The 18832-nt window shown below is 44.6% G+C and overlaps 1 protein-coding gene across 1 annotated transcript in view; it reads left to right on the top strand.

Annotated features, from left to right (window-relative positions):
* The window catches only part of LOC109302072 (leucine-rich repeat-containing protein 37A-like), a 17822-nt gene extending 2721 nt beyond the window's left edge, over window positions 1-15101 (top strand). Inside the window, exons 2-8 of the mRNA XM_019523573.1 lie at window positions 5195-5313; window positions 6575-8163; window positions 8257-8361; window positions 9626-9684; window positions 12732-12783; window positions 12885-13042; window positions 14562-15101. Of these exons, the coding sequence (XP_019379118.1) occupies window positions 5211-5313; window positions 6575-8163; window positions 8257-8361; window positions 9626-9684; window positions 12732-12783; window positions 12885-13042; window positions 14562-14601 (2106 nt within the window). The 5' untranslated portion in view covers window positions 5195-5210 and the 3' untranslated portion in view covers window positions 14602-15101. The remainder of the gene's footprint in view (window positions 1-5194; window positions 5314-6574; window positions 8164-8256; window positions 8362-9625; window positions 9685-12731; window positions 12784-12884; window positions 13043-14561) is intronic.
* The last annotated feature ends 3731 nt before the right edge of the window (window positions 15102-18832 follow it).

The raw sequence follows: 18832 nt of genomic DNA, 5'->3' as shown, positions 1-18832 counted from the left end.
CCTGGGCTCCAGCCCTTTAAGAAAAAAAAAAATGAAGAAAAGCCCTGGGACTCACCGCTCCTGGTGCAGCCTTGGGGCTTCAGGGACTCCTGCAGAGCCCTCCACCTGGTGCGGGGCAGCAGCAGTGAGTCCCAGGGTTTCTTTAAGTTTTTTTGTCTTAAAGAGCCAGAGCTGGCCTGTGCGGGGCACCCGTGAGGGAGCTGGTGGAGCAGAGGGGGGAGGTTTGGGGGCTCCTGCAAAGCCCCCCATGCAGCGTGGGGCAGTGGGGGGCAGCAGGGTTCACCCCCCACCCAGCAGCACCTGCTGAACCTTTTTTCAGGGCTTTTTTTCCCCCAAGTGCTAGGAGCTGGGGCAGGCTGGGCGGACATTGCTGGGCTGGGACAGAGGCAGGGGATGGGCCTGGCCTGGCTGATTCAGGGATTTGGCTGGTACCGAATCTCCAAATCAGATTTGACTGAATCAAATCAGGACAGTGATTCAAATCACCGAATCAAATCACTGTCCCTCGAATCCGCCGAATCTGAAACAAATACTAGCCACTTTGCACAGGCCTAACATTCACAGCATGTAAAATTGTATGTAATACAAATCCATTAACTTCAGGAGAGCTTCACTGGCATAAAAAATGAGAAAGAGATTGGTGAAACAGACTGGAAGAGTTTTAAACAGCTTTACTAAAAATCCCTTTCCTTCACAATTGCTTTGCTTTCATTTTTCTGTGTCTTATGATGACATGACATTATTAGCTCTCCTATCCCCCTAGAGTAGGAATGTTCAACCTGCAGCCCAGGGTCCAGTTCCATGCCCAAAGCCATGATGTCTGGCTTGCAAGGATCTCCCTGGGTCAGAAAACTTGGCAGCGAGGGAGCATTGGCACCTCTCCCCTGCTGCCAAATTTCCAGACCTGTGGAAGCCCCAAGAACTGGATAGTACAGCCATGCACACTGCAGGACAGCAGAGAAATGGGTGAGGGCTGGCAGAGGCAGCATGGGACCCAATCCTGGCATGTGGAGACCAATCCAGCCTGCCGACTGGCCTCATACCACTCCTCCAGCCCAAAGGGCCAAAACGTTGAGCACCATTGCCACAGAGCCTTCCTTGGTAGGCAGAGACTTTCTTTATCTATCTAGCTATTCCCACACCAAATCTTTAGTAAACTGAATTTAATTTTGTAATCACATGTGTCCAGTGTGAGTACCTTTTATCTTTTAGGTACATGATCTGAAAAATGTAAGGTCCCCCAGGAGTTTGAAGTATGAATTTATAAGACTCCAACAGCACTCCGCCTATGACTGTCCCACAGGCATAGAAGGATACACCCTGTATTCCCTGTATAGGAGGGATCATGTTGGGAAGAAGGGCAGTGGAGTTACTCTCTATGTGAAGGACCATTATACCTCCCTAAAAGCAAAGACTGGAAATAAAGAAGGGCGACTTGAGACCCTATGCGGCAAGATACAAGGAGAGCACGGAGAAGAAGATTTGACCATAACAGTTTATTACAGATCTCCAAACCAAGAGGAACAGCTCAACCAGGAATTTTCTGGAGAACTGGCAGAGGCTGCACACTCCCGGAGCATGGTCACCCTTCAACTACCCAGACATCTTGTGGGATGAGCACCCAGATAGCTGAGCACTCACTGGTCAATGAGCAGGGGGGCGGGGGGTCCCCCAGAGGTCAGTCAAAGAGCAGGGGGGGCTCCCCAATGGCCAGTTGAAGTGTGCAAAAGCAAAACTGGAAGTCCTCCCATGGCACTTCCGGTTTTGCCACTGCAACTCGAGTCCCACCTAGAGGACCATTCCACCAGTTGAGAAATCCTACTTTATCTAACACAAGAAGTCTATGGGCCAACCAGGGGCAAGACACTCCTAGACTTGGTTCTGGCCAAAGGGGATGATCTAGTGAGCAACCTGAGAATTGAAGGGAAACTGGACGTCAGTAAACATGAGATGATCTCTTTCTTCATCCACTGTAAGTCAGAGAAATTGGTCTGTAAAGTAGAAATCCTTGATTTTAGGAAAGTTGACTTCCACAAGCTTAGGGGATTGGTGGTTGAGGTGGTGGGACCATAGTCCAATGAGGAAAGGGGTGCGAGAAGAGTGATCATTCCTCTAGGAAGCAATCCTAAAAGCTCAAAGAAATTCCATTCCCTTTTGTAAGAAAGGCAGCAAAAGGCTCAACAGAGCCTTGGCTCAACAGAGAAGTAATGGACTTCCTGAAATTTAAACAAGAAGCCTATAAAGGATGGAAGTCAGAAATACCTACCGAAGAGGAGTACTCAGCAACAGCCTGCACCTGTAGGGAGCAGATCAGGACAGCAAAAGCACAAACCAAATACAGATTGGCAACTAGAATCAAAGACAACAAAAAGTCCTTCTTTAGATATGTAGGAACTTGGAGAAAAAATAAGGGAAGCATAGGGGCCCTGCTGAATGAAATGGGATGGCTGATAATTGACACTCAGGACAAAACTGAACTCCTTAGTGAATACTTCACATTGGTATTCCATCAGTCCAAGGGTGTTAGCCTGCTTGACAGGATACAGGATGATCATGGTGGGGGTGACCAGTCCCCCATAGTTGGCATAGATCTTGGGGGGGAGCACCTACAAAGGCCAAATATCTGTAAGTCAGCAGGACCAGATGAACTACACCCAAGGGTGCTAAAAGAAATGGCCAAAGTCACTTTGCAACCAATGGCAAAGTTATTTGAAGACTCATGGCGCTTGGGAGAGGTCCCAGAAGATTGGAAGAAGGCCCATGTGGTGCCTGTCTTTAAGAAAGATAGAAAGGAGGACCTGGGAAATTACAGGGCAGTCAGTTTGACCTCAATCCCTGGTAAAATCCTGGAGAAAATTATCAAAGAATCCATTACAGACAGACTAGCAGAAGGCAGTATCTGAAGGATAGCCAACATGGCTTCATTACAGGCAGGCCATGCCAGACCAACTTCATTTCCTTCTGTGATCAGATTACTTGCCACCTGGATGGGGGAAATGAGGTTGATGTCATATACCTGGACTTCAAAAAGACCTTTGACCTGATCTCCCACAAAGTCCTCATGAAAAAAATTGGGAAAATGTGGCCTCAACTACTTTATGGTCCAGTGGCTAGGTAACTGGCTCTGTGGTAGGACTCAGAGAGTATTGACTGATGGAACCAAGTCATCATGGCAGAGGGTGACCAGTGGCATCCCTCAGGGTTCTGTATCAGTGCTTTTCAATGTGCTTATCAACAATTTGGATTTGGTTTTGGGTGAACTAGCAAAGTTCTCTGATGACACCAAACTATGGGGGAATGTGGTCATGCTTGAAGACAGGCTGGCAATACAGGCTGACCTGGACAAGCTTGTGAGGTGGGCAGACCTCAACCAGATGTCGTTTAATATGGAGAAATGTGGATTGCTCCATCTGGGGAGAAGTAATTCACAACATACTTAGAGGCTCAGCAGTGCTACGCTTGCTAGCACCGCATATGAACGAGACCTGGGTGTCGCGATAAACGACACAATGAACATGAACCACCAGTTAAATGCTGTAGCTGGCAGAGCTCGTGAAACACTGGCATGCATCTGCCAAGGCCTCTCAAGCAAGGCTAAGGGTGTCATCCTCCCTCTCTACTCAGCCCTGGTGAGACTGCAGCTGGAGTACTGCATCCAGTTCTGGGTGCCGCACTTCAGGAAGGATGTGAAGAAGCTTGAGAGAGTCCAAAGGAGGGTCACATACGTGATTAGAAGCCTAGAAACCAGGTCATACAAGGAGAGGCTGAAAAACTTGGGACTGTTCAATCTGGAGAAGAGAAAATTCAGAGGGGACTTGGAGGCAGCCTATGAGTATATCAAGGGCGTACATCAGGGCCTGGGGGAGCATATGTTTACCAAGGCCCACCAGGGAGGACAAGAAATAATGGGCACAAGCTGATTGAGGATTGCTTCAGGCTAGCCATAAGGAAAAACTTATTTACAAGTCGAGTACCGAGGGTTTAGAACAGTCTCCCCCCAGAGGTAGTACAGTCATACACCCTGGTGATCTTCAAAAAGCGTCTTGATGCCCATCTTGCTGGGACCATCTGATCACAGCAGTCTTTCCTGTCCAAGTGCAGGGGGGTTGGACCTGATGATCTGTAAGATACCTTTCAGACCCTAACAACAATAACTATCAACTATCAAATAGTACACTTAAAACCCCTAAACTACCTTAACTCTGCCCCATCAAGATGCAGTCTGTCACCTTGTTTTCTTTGCCTTCAAAACACTACAAACTTGAAACACTGAACACGTTTTTTCCCCATTTGTATCTAGTACACATCTTTGATGATTTATCCATACTCAAGCCCCATAGGGTTTTGTTTTTTAAATACTCTAATTCCATTATATATATGTATGAGTCTTGAACATAGAGCCAGATTGGTTTGTATCTAATAATCAAGCAATATGAAAGTACCGTGCAAAATCCTGAGATTACAGTTAGTATAGTCAAAAGAGAAAAGTTATTTGCATAAATAACCTTCCTTAATTTTTTTTTAGCAAAGTCGTTAGGCATTGTTTATATATCATTAAAAATATAAAGGTAACCAGCTTATTTTGTCCTTGCAATCAGATTTATAAGGAAACACATATTTAGATCACTTAGGCTCTTTTTGTAGTTCTCTGTTTATACTGAACCAAGAATAATGGAGTTATTTGTCTGGGCCTAGGGTTCCTAGATGCTACTATACTAAATAATAATAATTATAAAGATATAACAAGAAAATGCAAGAGATGATAAAAAATTTAAACAATAAATTGTGCACTGAAAAAAATGGTCAGAAATGTTGTTTCTAATGAGATGTTTCAGTTTTTTCCTTAGAAATTTCCAAACAAAATAAAAAATCCTTTTTTTTCTTCAAATTGTGTGTGGGGGGGGGGGTTGGTTCAGCTCAGTTTTCAGAAATAAAACAAAAATTTTAAAGATTATTCAATAAGAAAATGTTGCTTTGTTTTAAATTTTCACACAGAAGATTTCCACAGTTTTAACAGGCATCTGGGCAAGAACATGTCATTCAAAATGTTACTGTGGAAAAAAGTATTCAGGCAGTTCCATTCAAATGCAAAGAAAAATGTATTGTTCGGGGCTCTTTTGTACTTACACAATATGTAGTAAAATGCAAAGCATAGAATGTTGGATGTTGTGTTCAATACTTTTTTTGTCTGTAGTGTACTGCCTGACAGCATGATGTGCTGCCTCTGCAAAATACAAAAGGATATTGAAATGTCATACAAGATGATCAAGTTACAGTGTGTGGATTCGTGTGTCACCAACTCCTCTCTTTGTGGTAGGTGTGCAGTTACTAAACACCATTTTCAAAGTAGACTCTGTAGAAGTCTTGTGCAAGTCTGCAACCCCAGCAAAAGTTGTCACTACCTTGGGCTGCCATGATTGATGGGTGGTCAGTCTGGTACTTTTCAGCCAATTCCAGGGGCATCTCTGCTGCAGTGGTACTAGGGCTACATTAGCACTGGCAGTTGTAATGCCATTGTAAATGTGGGGCCATTTAAACACCCTGAAAGTCAGCTGAGCATGGGCCTTTATAAATCTTAGTAAGTCTTGTCTATCCCCAGCAGACCATGGAAAGCCTATAGATTTTCCTTTCAGAAAGTGATCTTAAAGAAATAACGGCTGAAGCTTACTTGTAATTAAAAACAGAAAATGTCAAATATCATCTTGGAAGAGACTGGTTTGTTCAATTAAATAAGCATCACTGATTCCAACCAGCACATTTATTTCCATACCAACAAAATTTCAGGCTTTGTGTTGCATCTGCAGCCATCCCTTCAAACCAGCTTTTTAATACCCTAGACTCATAACTGAAAATGTATGTTCTGCATTCTACTGCTCCTTGGCAAGCTATTCATCTGTTTCAGATATTTGATGAGGAAGTATCCATCATGTCTAGGGACCTACTGGCTGAAGTGGGCTGCACAGCAGCTCCTTTAATCTTGCAGGTTCCCCCACACACCCCCTCTGCCTGCCCCCCTCCCTATCCCCAGTTCCTGATTAGCTGTTCCAGTTGCCCTGCTGCTTCTTGCTGACCGGCCAGGAGGCAAAAACGGTGCTGTATTTAAAACCACGGTTTTCACCTCCCTGCCGATCAGAAGGAAACAACGGAGCCCCACCACCACTCGGGGGGGAGGCGCATGTGGGGGAACCTGAAAGATTAAAGAAGCTGCTGTGCAGCCCACACCTGCTGCAAATTCAGTAGGCCCCTGGTCATGTCCTTGAAGCCTTCTCTCTCTAGTACTGTATTATGCTACAATTTCATAGGAGATATAGAAAAGAGATGATGTATAAACATCAGTCTGTTCAGGCCCCAAGAGATGGATTGATTGATTTAACAGGACTTTTCCTTTCTCTAGCTTATCTACTAAATATTTCAGGTGGGGTTTTCTTTAATATACATTCCCATTGAGTTGTTCCGTTATATTAAGTAATGGGTATTTGTTGCCTGGCATAAATCTGTGATCCTATATTTTGCCAGAAATGTCTTCTTGACTTAGGGGGATATCTATCTTCTCTCTCTCTCCTTTTCTGAGCAGCAGACAAAGAGCATTTGGAAAAGATGCAGAAAGAATTAAAAGAAGTGCTACAATCCAGGAACCCAAACATAAGTGTGGTGTTACATCTTAAGTCTGAAAAATCTTTACGCTCAAAGAGTGACAGTGACATCCTATCACTTGCAACCTTCCAGCACCGGACTACTATTGCTGTTGAGGATCTTATTTCTGGGTTAAATGACAATTACCCTAGGCCTCTCTTCAAGAAACCTGACAAAAATAGCACAGAGCTGGAAGTCTTGCCATTTTTCAAACTGTTCAAAATTGACTTACACATAAAAGGCTCAAATCGTTTAAAACAACCTAAAGATCAATCAAATCTGAACTGGGCCAATTTAAGTGAACTGAGAAAACTATATCTGTTGGCAAATCTGCTAGCAACGGTGCTCCAAGAAAAACTACATGAGGCTGAAAAAGACAAGGGAAAAAAGGAAGCCAGACATGTGTCCCTGACAACGCCAAACAAGCACTTGAAAACCAAAAAGATTTGTAAGGACCTTGCACAGAAATGCGATGAGAAACTAACTGGATACATGGCTGCAAAGAAAACTCCTGAAGAAATAAAGGAATGTGTTGATTATATGTGGAGATGTATAAGTAAAGGCGGGGATAACCAATTAAGGATGGTAAAGAGAGAGGTCCTGCAAATCAAAGGAAGCAAAGGAATGCTAGCTGTGACTTTAAAACCCTCCAGCACACTATCTGTTCTTAGGCATCATAAAGTATCTATTCCTTCCTTCAGGAAACGTTCCCTTTCAGACCTCCCTACACAGGAAACACACTTGACTGGCTCCTTTAAGGTTGAAAATGAGTCTCATGACTTATCAGGTAATATCATCATTGTCTTGAAACACCACAATAAAACTGAAAAAGTGAAGCATCCACCTGTTAAAGAGTACGTTAACATTTTCTACCAACCTAGCCAGCATAGAAATAAAAATCAATATCGCCTAGAGAATACACTTCAGAGACAGAGTCCGTACATGAGTCGTATGCTGAAGGAAAGTACGCAGCGCTACAAGATGAAAAGTAAAGATGATGAACTGGATAATCTATTACCCAAAAATCCTGTTTTCACAAGCAGGACAGCTATGGTGTTGGAAAAGCCACCAGAAGATGAAAGAAGCTTGCTAGATGGAATCTTACCCGACATCCAACAAACTGATGAAACACGCTGGAAGCATCGGAAAGAGGAATGGAAGGATCAGAAAGAGGAATTGGATTTTCCGTCTGAAATAAGAAATGCATCCCCCCCAGATAATTACTCGATTCAAGGAGACATATTTGAAGCGGAGCTCAATAAACGATTGAGCACCCTCATCCCAAACAAAGCTGTGAGGGACCTCATCTCCCACGTGATTAGAACCCTGAAAATGGACTGTGCTGAGCCCAGTGTGCAGCTGGCCTGTGCAAAGCTCATCTCTAAAACAGGCCTGCTCATGAAACTGTTCAGCGAGAAGGAAGATCTCAAAGGAAGCTCCTCTTTGTGGAGCCACTATCTCTGGGAAGTGGACAGCTCTTCCGATGAGAGAGAAAAGCAGAAGGTGGCAGGCAAGAAGCTTTCAGAGGAAGTAAGCAATGAGATAACCTGAGAAGTGTTTCCCTCTGAGCAACAGCCAGTCGAGAAAGTGACTTTTCTCTCCTATTTTGTTTCTGTTTAATAGCTTTCCAAGGACTCTTCTAAATATGGCTATGGTAACAAGCTGCTGTTGGCAATATCAGTGACTGTTGTGGTAATGGCTGTTATTGCAGTGATTTGTATCATTGAGGTGAGTCAAAAATCCATTTGTCTATTATATAAGTAGTGGTAGCTGTAGTGTACAGGAATAGTGTAGTATCCCTTTAAATCAGGGGCGGGCAATCATTTTGGGGAGAGGGCCACTTACTGAGTTTTGGCAAGCCATTAAGGGCCGCATGAGAGGCAGCCCAGGGTAGATAAATACTAATTTTCTAAATTTTTTTAGGAGGCTCACAAGCTGGATAGAATGGCCTGGCGGGCCGCATCTGGCCCCGGGGCCGCATTTTGCCCACCCCTGCTTTAAATGGGCTGTGAGCCTTGTGGTTTTCATTGTGTTTTGTGTTTTAGAAGCTGCCAAAAGCCAATCAGAGCAGATAGCTGTAGGTAGGTAGGCCTGGGTGATTTGTGTATAGCTATTAAATGCAGTGATTTGCTCTGTGCCTGTGTGGTTTCTTACTTCTTAGAAGGAAGTAGCTCCTCCCCGCTCTTGCTGCCTGGTCATAGATAGGGCAGTAGTAAAGGACTAAATACAAGGACACAGTGGTAATGGTTACAGATAGGGGTCAGACCCAATTTCCACATATTTGCATTTTTTTATTATCTTGTAATCCTGGTACCAGTGCACTACAACCACCTTTGCTTCTCAGCTTATACTTTTAATGTTCTGGAGGTGGCATCTTTCTTTTTAGTGGGTATTTGGATAGTACAGGGCTATATACAAAGAAAAATACCATACACGTAAGTAGGGCAGATTGGTCCATGCAAGAAATTGGTAGTTAAAGTCAGTGGGACTTTTTTGCTTGAGCAAAAACTGCAGGATCACGGCTGTGTCACCAGTATGTGTCCTGATAGTATCACCCTGTTGTGTGCACCTGACACATTCCCAGGAGGGTGTGTTCCCTGTCCTGTATTTTAAGAGCCAGTTGTGTCCAACTGTACTGCATGTACAAGACATGAGGGGGATGCAAAAAAGCGATTTCTTCTAAATTCCTGGAATGCACAAGGGCAGTCCCTGTAGTCTCCAGACTATGGGGACTGCTCCCTCCTGCTCTGTCATGGGGACAGCAAGATACCCCAGTGTAGGGGAAGGGATGGAAAGGAGGTCAGGCCCTGCCCCCAGTTAGCAGAAATGGCTAGGCATAGCAGAAGCAGCATGCTGTACCCCAAGAAGGGGTGTAGCTTTATTTCATGACCAACAGCTCACTGTCTCCTACGCATTTATGGTGGTAGTATACAATGAAAAAATACCTAGCAGTTGTTGTTTCAGGGTTTTTTTCGCCCCTCTTCCTGTACAGGTTTGTTCCCAAAGATCTGCAGCAGCATCTCAGTCAAAAAATAAATCACAACCAAGATGGTAATTATTCTCTTTCTTCCATACTGCTGTTGTATAACGCAGATAACTGTTTTACTTTAGATAGTATTTAGAGTGTTGCAAACGTTGTACGTTGGAGAATCCAAAGACACTCATTTGGATATGTTTAAAAAACTGCTCTACATTTTGCAAAGAGACTCAGTGAGAGATTTCAACAGCTGACTACCAAGTTTGAGGATTCAGCAAAAGTCCAACCAGCATACCACAGGTTGCTCTTCTCCATGTTTCTTGTTTGGTTAAATGCAGGTGGCAGTTATACCATTAGTTGCAGATGTTTATTGCTGTTGTTCATTCTCAGGCCCACCTAGCTGCTGATAATAGACCAGTTTGTCCTGGACTCCACTGCAGCTCCCACCTATCTGAATTGATTGATATGTCCATAGTTATTTGGGAGGAAACTATTCTTTTTCATGAATGTCTTTACGATCAGTGTGATGCTCAGTGATGCCACTTCTGGGTTGGGGTACAGGAGAATTTTAATCTAACCTGACAAATAAATTAGCAGACTCCTTGGCCCTTTGCACTGCCTCTGCACCCTGAGGGTCCAGGATTTATCTAAGGGATGGTAATAGGATTTTTGTGGGAGCCACTTGTTAACAGACTGACAGCCCATCAGTACTCAGAGCTTCCCTTGCCTGGGTGTCCTCCTCTGTCTTGAATGCCTGAAAGGACACGTCTAAAGTCTTCCACTCTTGCACTCAGGAATACTGTTTATTCTGTCTGTCAGTTTTGTTTCAGCATCATTACTAACAGGGGCCCTAAGGAATATTACTTATCTCTGTTGTACAGCATTAAAATGAAGGGAACTTGAAATAAGTTGTCTGGGGTCATCACCCTATTGCTTTTGGCATATCTCATTACCTGGATTAGCTTTTGTGACCCCTTTGTTCCTCTGGGTCTTTTGCTTGTATGCCTCTCACAACACTCCCCTTTCCCCTCCCCACACCCTCTCCCTCCTGCCTTTTGTACCCTAATCAGTCATTCTGCTCTCTGCTGTCCTGTCATGGCATCTAATGAAGTGAACTTGGGTTTGTGAAAGCTTGTGCTCTCTCTATATATCTTTAGTTAGTCTATATAGGTGTGTATCTCTACTGCCTTGTGCCATATTGGACATCACTGGAATTATGAGGGCCGAGCAAGTCTATGGTATTACTACTTTCTTCCTTAAGCATCATTGCAAGGCCTTAGTCTTACTAATCACATCTGCTCGATCCTAACACTATTTTCCTGAGGCACTGTACATGTGTACAGGAGCTCTGTTGGCAAGCTGAATGATAGAGCCCAGCATATCATGTTCACAAGAAGGACCAACCTGTCTACAGAGTCCTGCAAAACATCCATATGCAAGAACCCTGATGCTGTCTGCACTCCTGCAGAGGTTTTCCATGTTTCTGGTCTCTGGTGGGACAGGTGGCAGGCCTGCTTCCCCAGGGCAGCAGTGTCAGGAGCTGCTTCCCATCTCTTGCCTCTGAGATCTGCTTCTCCTTCTCCTGCTCCATCTTTGTGTTCTCCATTTCTGCTTCCTTGGACCTAGCATTTCTTCCTGTACTCCTATCTGCTTCACTTCAGATTCCCTCTATTTCTCTGCCCTGTTTTACCTCTCTCTCCCTCCTACCCCAAAACACAAACTGCTTTGCCACAAGGTGGGAAATAGGCACAGGGCTTCTGATCTTCTTAGTGAAGGATCTTCTCCTGAGGGAAAGTGCCAGAAAGTGCCAGAAACAAATTTGAGAACAGAATTGTTTGGTCCACTCCCTTGACTTGCACTCTCTTCAGCTTCACTCACCCAGCCCTTTCGTCTCTTGGCTCCTATTCCCAACACTACTATACCCTTCCCCTCCAAAAATGTAAAAAGATAATTTCAAAAGTCTTCAGGTCTTAGGTGATCTTTGACTCTATAATGACCAGGGCCAGTGCCATAGCGAGGAGGGTGGGGGGGGAAGGCTAGCGGGACAACCACCCCAGATGCCGAAGTGAAGGGGCACCAATGGGCACTGCCCAGTTGGGGAAGGGCATGGGACAGAGCCATGAGCTTCTTGTTTGGGTGGGGGGGCGCTGTGGGGAGGGTGGCTCCCACTGCTACATGCACTCTTGGGCAAGCATGAGTGGGGGGGCATGTGCCCCCTGGATCTGTGCACAGAGTGAGGGTGGGCTGCCGCTACAGGCTTTACCTCGGGCACCAAATTTCCTTGCCACAGCACTGACCAGGGCAACAAAGTCATGGTCTGCGTAGGAGTCTTCTGTAAAGCACACAAGTAACAACAACAGAGGAGGACACACAGCTACTAGAGCAGACACTGGGCCAATCCACAGTTCATATAAATCCCAAGTTGATATACGTTCCTACAAAAAGGTTAGCTATCAGCTGAAAGGCCACTGGGCACAAGCAAGCTTGACTGCTGTCTCATGCCAGTGTAACAAAACAAAAAAGAAAGGAATATAGTGCTACTGAGATGTCTTTTCTCCCAGGCCCTGGCTGAGCTGTGCAGATTATCAGAGGATATCTCTGTAGAGCTAATGAGGTTGTTTGCCCTCACTATGGCAATTGGAATGTGGGTCTAGAATCCTATGGCTATGATGGCTAGGAGATTTCTTTTGATTTCCAGACAAAAATTATTTGTGGCCTATTTTGCCCGATTTGATCTTATGCCAACATTGTCCTTTAGCTCAAATAGCCCATCTTTTGTTGTGTTCCAACTGTCCTCTTTTTGAGTCCCAACAATACTTAAAAAGACAGCTGCTTTATGCTGGTAAGGAAGGGCCCCTGTTGTCATGTGTAGCCAAACCTTAGTCATACTGGTTTGTAAATGTACTGAGAGGCAAATTCTTTGAGAACGAAGACACTTGGAGGCTTTTCACCCTCATACTTTGCTTTTACTTAAAATCCATTAAATCCAAAAGCATCACAAGAGTTTGAGCAACGAAACCAGGTGCTGACTCTTGTCAGAGCAGCAGCCAGGCAGGACAGTGCTTAGACAGCATTTTCCCAAAATTAATTATAATTAATAACTTGCTTTTTTCCCCCCAAGGTCCTTTCAGAAACTCTCACAAGGCAGTCAGAGAAAAAACACACCTGAAATGGTAAAAAAAAGATGGATATTTAAAGCCCCTGTCCCTTAATTGTACTTACTCACTTAGTTGACAATTCAGCATGGCATCATTTGGTTTGCTGTGTTTTTCAGGTCTCTAAGGCACCAAATCTTACAAATATGGATAAACCACTTTGGCTTAGAGATATGTATCTACCACTGGATACTGTACGTAAAAAATCCATGGCACAGAAATTATATGATGAAGGTTCCTCAGGTGAAGAAGAAATTTTCAACAAGGCTTATTTAAGGTATATGAAATACTAGCAAAACCTAAACTTAGCACACTGTTTTCCATTAATGCACTAGTTCTTTAGAGCCATATAGACACTAGGATACAGTTCGACTCTTCCCTTGGTGACTCCACATCACACTATCCTAGAATGTGTCCCACAATGTACTGGGAATGCCTGCCAACCTTGGGACAGCTAAGGCTAAGATAAGGCTAAGATTGCACAGAAGTACAGTGTCTTAGCACTGCTTCCAAGGCCTGCCCTCAAAATCAGGCTAGGTGCCCCTCCTTGTGTGTACTGCAGAGACCCCACAGGCTGGGAGTGAGAACAATATAAGAGTGAGCCCACCTGCTCAAATCTCCCTGCACATTCCTTTCCCAATGCCAAGGAGTGGAACAAAGACACTTTCCTACGATCAGGAAGATGGGATGGTGGATGTGGTATACAGCTGCTGCTGCAGTCTTTCAAATGGTTCCACCCAACCTATGGTCACAGTAGAGGTGGCAGAACCCAGGGCTCTGTTTCATTCCCAATAGCATATTTTTTTTCATTTTAAGTTTGTCATTTCAACTTCTTCATTGCATGGAATAGCCTGGTCTATGGCACTGGGCTTTCATCTTCCCTTTTAAGCAACTAAGTACCAATCAGAAACAATTGTTATGAGTTTCATAGAATCATAGAAAGTTAGGGCTGGAAGGGACCTCAGGAGGTCACATCTAGTCCATCCCCTGCTCAAAGCAGGACCACCCCAACTAGATCATCTCAGCCAAAGCTTTGTCTAGCTGGGCTTTGCAAACCCCCAAGGATGGATCTTCCACCACCTCTCTGGGTAACCTGTTCCAGTGTTTTCCTACCCTCCTAATGAGAAAATTCTTCCTAATATCTAACCTAAACTTCCTTTGCTGCGACTTGAGCCCATTGCTCCTTGTTGTATCATCTGCCACCACTGAGAACAGTTTCGCTCCATCCTCTTTCGAACCCCCCTTTAGGTAGTTGAAGACTGCTATTAAGTCTCATCTCAGTCTCCTCTTCTATAGACTAAATAAACCCAGTTCCACCAGTCTTTCCTTATAAGTCATGTCCCTCAGCTCCATCACCATTTTTGCCCCTCACCATGTTTCTTCACCAGCTTTCTCTAAGGGTTATAATAACAAGTAACTGAGATAACAAATGTATGCATGTGCAGCTGATGTTACTACGGTGTTCAGCCCCCAAGTTTGGAAGACTCTGAAATCACTCTCCTACTCTCTTATTCTAAAAAAGCCCTTGCAGAGCTTTTTTCCTGTGTATGTAGTAGAGAGATGATAAAGCTGAACTCACAGCTCTAGTAACAGCATTAATTCTACCTTAGCATCCTCCTAAATTAAATGGACAGCTACAAGTTCATCACTAGAAGAGGTAGTTTATAGCCTCCTATAGTGATACTACCAAATCATACTCATATTTAGGTAATAGGAAGAAAGTATTGTTACTTATATGAAAATCCAATTTTTCCTGTAGTTGAAAAAATCTTTTAATTTCTTATTTTTTAATTCAGGAAAGGAACTGAGCAGTCATCTGACAACGAAAGCTACTAATTGTATTTCTGTGACTATACCATATATCAAGAATACTATGTTATAAAGTTGCTTTATATTATCCAGATAAAAACAAAATATTATCTTCAGAATATACTACTAAACCCTTGAATATACTATTAAATATATTATTAAATACATTTCACAGATTAAGTGTGAGATTTGTGCTAACTAAAATATACCCAGGGAGCTGGGTTGTACCAAAAGTGCCAAACCCTTTCCCACTAATCCCACTCCCTCAGCTCCCCACACAAAATCAGAGCACTAAAATGTCATTTGCCATGATCATACTTATTGTTCTGTTTGCTTGTGTGTTATGTCAATTTCCCCTCCATACCACTTTTAGGAGATGAATGGGTAAATACATAGTTCATTTCATAAATGGCAAAACAGCAAGGAAAGTGAAGGGACTTGCATGATACTGGGTCTATCTACACAAGACGCTTTACTGCACAGTAAAGCAGTTTACTGCGCAGTAAGCATGCATGTCTACATGTGCACGTTTACTGCTCAGTTAACTGCTCTAATTACAAGTAAATTTGCTATCTGCAAATACAAGTAGCAAATTTACTTGCGAGTAGTTACTGTGCAGTAGATCTCATAGACGCCTGGCCGGGCAATGTACTCCTGGTCAGCCAGGCAGCAGGAGGCAGGAGACTGCTTCCTGCCCCCAGGAGCTGCCTGTTGCTGGGGCAGGTTTTGCCACCAGAGTCCAGGCAGGTCTATGTCCCCCTGCCCCAGCAGCAGGGAGTTCCCAGGCCCTATTCTAAGATCAGTGTCAGGGACCAGGGGCTGGGAGTTCCTTATCTCCCCACCCCAGCTTTGCCATTGAGATCAGGAAACGGGTCTGGGAGATCCTTATCTTTCAGCGTCAGCAACGCAGTTGCAAAGCTGGCTGGGTGATAAGGACCCTCCAGCCCCAGCTCCATGATGGAGGAGCAGGGGTTGGGAACTCCCTACCGGCAGAGTCTGAGGACTCTGTTCCCTGCCCAGCTCTGATTGCAGAGCTGGGTGGGGAACAGGTGCAGGGCTGGGCAGGGAACAGACATGTGAGCTGAGGGGCCACGTATAGACAAAGCCCCCCAATTCCCAGTTTTAGGCATATTACTACAGACCACAATGCCAAAGTCTAATGAATCTCCCGAGCAACTCTCCTCTGACTTTTGCTCCATTTGTCTGTCCTCAGCATTTCTGGAAATCAGTGCTGGGGCAGCTCAGTTTGGACACCCAGAGAAAGAAGGCACATGCGGCTAGGCCCAGGTTCCCCAAGGAGCTCAACATGCAACATTACTTCCATGTGAATGCAGGGATTTGCCTGGGATTACAGCATAGGGGGAGGCACAAGTTGTGTTTCTGCTTTAACAATTAGTTCCTCTTGCATTTGCCAACCTTTGTCTCAACCCCACAACCAGAACTTTTACTCCTGCTATTAAGCATTTCTGGAGAGAATCTAGAGATCATATTTGTTCATGCTCAGAGCACCCTCTGTAGCACTTTCACTGACTGGAATACTTTAGCTGCCTCCCAGCAGCCAGAAGTCACACGTAGACACTTGCCTGCCTTCTGCTGGCTGCCAGGGACAATTCCATACTGCACTTTTTATGCTCTGGCAGCAGCACATTTGGTCAGCAGAGCTAGGAGAAGTACATGGATTTGAATGTGCCTCGCGGTTTGGTGGTGACAGCTGCTACGTGCTGACTGAGCCTCTTCAGTTACCACTACTTTTCCCTTGCTCAATCTCAGCCTGGCTGCCCTCACAACAGCTGAAATTTTTCCAATTTAAGAAGTCCAAGAAAAGGAAGATGCATCAGGAAAATGCCCTCTACAGAACTGACAAAGTTTTAAAATAAATTGTGCAAGGCAAGGATTCCTTAGGATGATGTCTTTTATTGGACCAACTCTACAGCTATGTTAGAGTTAGACAAGCTTTCAAAGTCAAGCCATTCTACATCAGATCTGACCAGAAGAGATCACAAGCCAAATACAGCATTGTAAAAAACAACTATAGGAAGGGGTGAGAGAAACTGCCAGGGGTAGAATCACAGAAAATTAGGGTTGGAAGGGACCTCAGGAGGTCATCTAGTCCAACCCCCTGCTTAAAGTAGGATTGTCCCCAACTACATCCCAGCCAAGGTTTTGTCTAGCCGGGTCTTAAAAACCTCCAAGGATGGAGATTCTACCACCTCTCTGGGTTGCCTATTCCAGTGCTTTACTACCCTCCTAGTGAGAAAGCTCTTTTTAATATCTAACCTGAACTTCCTTTGCTGCAACTTGAGACCGTTTTTCTGTTATCTGCCACCACTGAGAACTGCCTACTTCCATCCTCATTGGTACCACTCTTTGGGTAGCTGAAGGCTGCTATTAAATCCCCTCTCAGTTTTCACTTCTGTAGACTAAATAAGGCCAGTTCTCTCAGCCTCTCCTCATAAGTCACATGCCCCAGGCCACTAACCATTTTCATTGCACTGTACTGGACTCTCCAATTTGTCTACATCCTTTCTGTAGTGGGGGGCCCAAAACTGGACACTACTCCAGATGCGGCCTCACCGGTGCTGCATAGAGGGGAAGAATCACTTCCCTTGATCTGACAATGCTCCAACTAATGCAGCCCAGTATGCTGTTAGCCTTCTTGGCAACAAGGACATACTGTTGGATAATATTCAGTTTAGTGTACACTGTAACCTCCAGGTCCTTTACTTCAGAGCCGCTGCTTAGCCAGTTGGTCCCCAGCCTGTATCAGTGCATGGGATTGTTCAGTCCTACGTGGAGGACTTTGCATTTGTCCTTATTGAACCTCATGTGATTTCTTTTGATCCAATCCTCCAATTTGTTGAGGTCACTCTGAATCCTAGCCCTATCCTCCAGTGTATCTACTGCTCCCCCTAGTTCGGTGTCATTTGCAAACTTGCTGAGGGTGCACTCTATGCCACCTTCCAAGTCATTGATGGAGATATTGAAAAAAATGGCTTCAGGATCAACCCCTGAGGATACTCCAGTTGATACTGGCTGCCAACTGGACATTAAAGCCATTGACTACTACCCTGTGAGCCTAGTGATCCAGCCAGCTTTCTATCAACCTTACAGACCATTTAACCAACCTGTACTTCCTTATCTTGCTTGCAAGAATGTTGTGGAAGAGCATATCAAAAGGCTTGTTAAAGTTTAAGGTATGTCATGTCCACTGCTCCTTCCCACATCCACTGAGCCAATCATCTCATCATAGAAGGCAATGAGGTTGGTCAGGCATAACTTGCTCTTGGTGAATCCATGCCGACTGTTCCTAGTCACCTCCTTCTCCTCCAAAGGTTCTTAGAAATGGATTCCTTGGGGACCTGCTCCATGATTTTTCCAGGGACTACGTTGAGGCTGACCAGTCTATAGTCCTCTGGACCCTCCTTCCCTTTCTTAAAGATAGACACTATATTTGCCCTTTTCCAGGCTTCTGGGACCTCTTGCAATTGCCATGAGCTTTCAAAGATGATGGCCAGAGGCTCTGCAATCACACTGGCCAATTCCCTCAGCGTCCTAGGGTGCATCCCATCCAGCTCCATGGACTTGTGCATGTCCAGCTTTTCTAAATAGCCCCTAACCTGTTCTTTTACTACAGTTGGCTGCTTACCCCCTCCCAAAACTGTGCTGCCAGGTGCAATAGTCTGGGAGCTGACCATACCTGTGAAGACTGAGGCGAAAAAGGCATTGAATACCTCAGCCTTTTCCTCGTTGTCTGTCACTAGGCTGCCTCCCCGATTTAGTAATTGCCCCACACTTTCCCTGATCTTCCTCTTGTTGCCAACATACTTGTAGAAACCCTTCTTATTACCTTTCATGGCCCTTGCCAACTGAAACTCCAGTAGTGCTTTGGCCTTCCTTAGGTCATCCCTGCATGCCTGAGCAATACTGTTATACCCCTCCCTAGTTGTTTGTCCAAGTTTCCACTTCTTGTAAGCTTCCTTTTTGTGCATTTTAGCTCACTGAAGGGTAGCAGGCATACAACTGGCAGAAGAAAGCAGCTCATCACTGCGAGATCACGGTCTATTAAAAAGAGAAGAGGGTCTTTCTCACCTTTCATGTGTGAAAATGCATCTCCCTAAGAAATCCTGGCATAATTTATGGACCATCATGGCTACACAATCATTATGACAACGTGTCATGATTTCAGTTACACAAAGTGGTGAGTTCTCGGCGGGGGTGGGGAAAACACACGTGAATTCTCCTAATTTTTCCAGCCAAC

The sequence above is a fragment of the Gavialis gangeticus genome, unplaced genomic scaffold (genome assembly GCF_001723915.1).
Source record: "Gavialis gangeticus isolate Ggan-Ray unplaced genomic scaffold, GavGan_comp1, whole genome shotgun sequence".
Taxonomy (NCBI): Eukaryota; Metazoa; Chordata; order Crocodylia; family Gavialidae; genus Gavialis; species Gavialis gangeticus.
The sequence above is the reverse complement of the archived record's forward strand: the minus strand, read 5'-3'. Positions and strand labels throughout refer to the sequence as shown.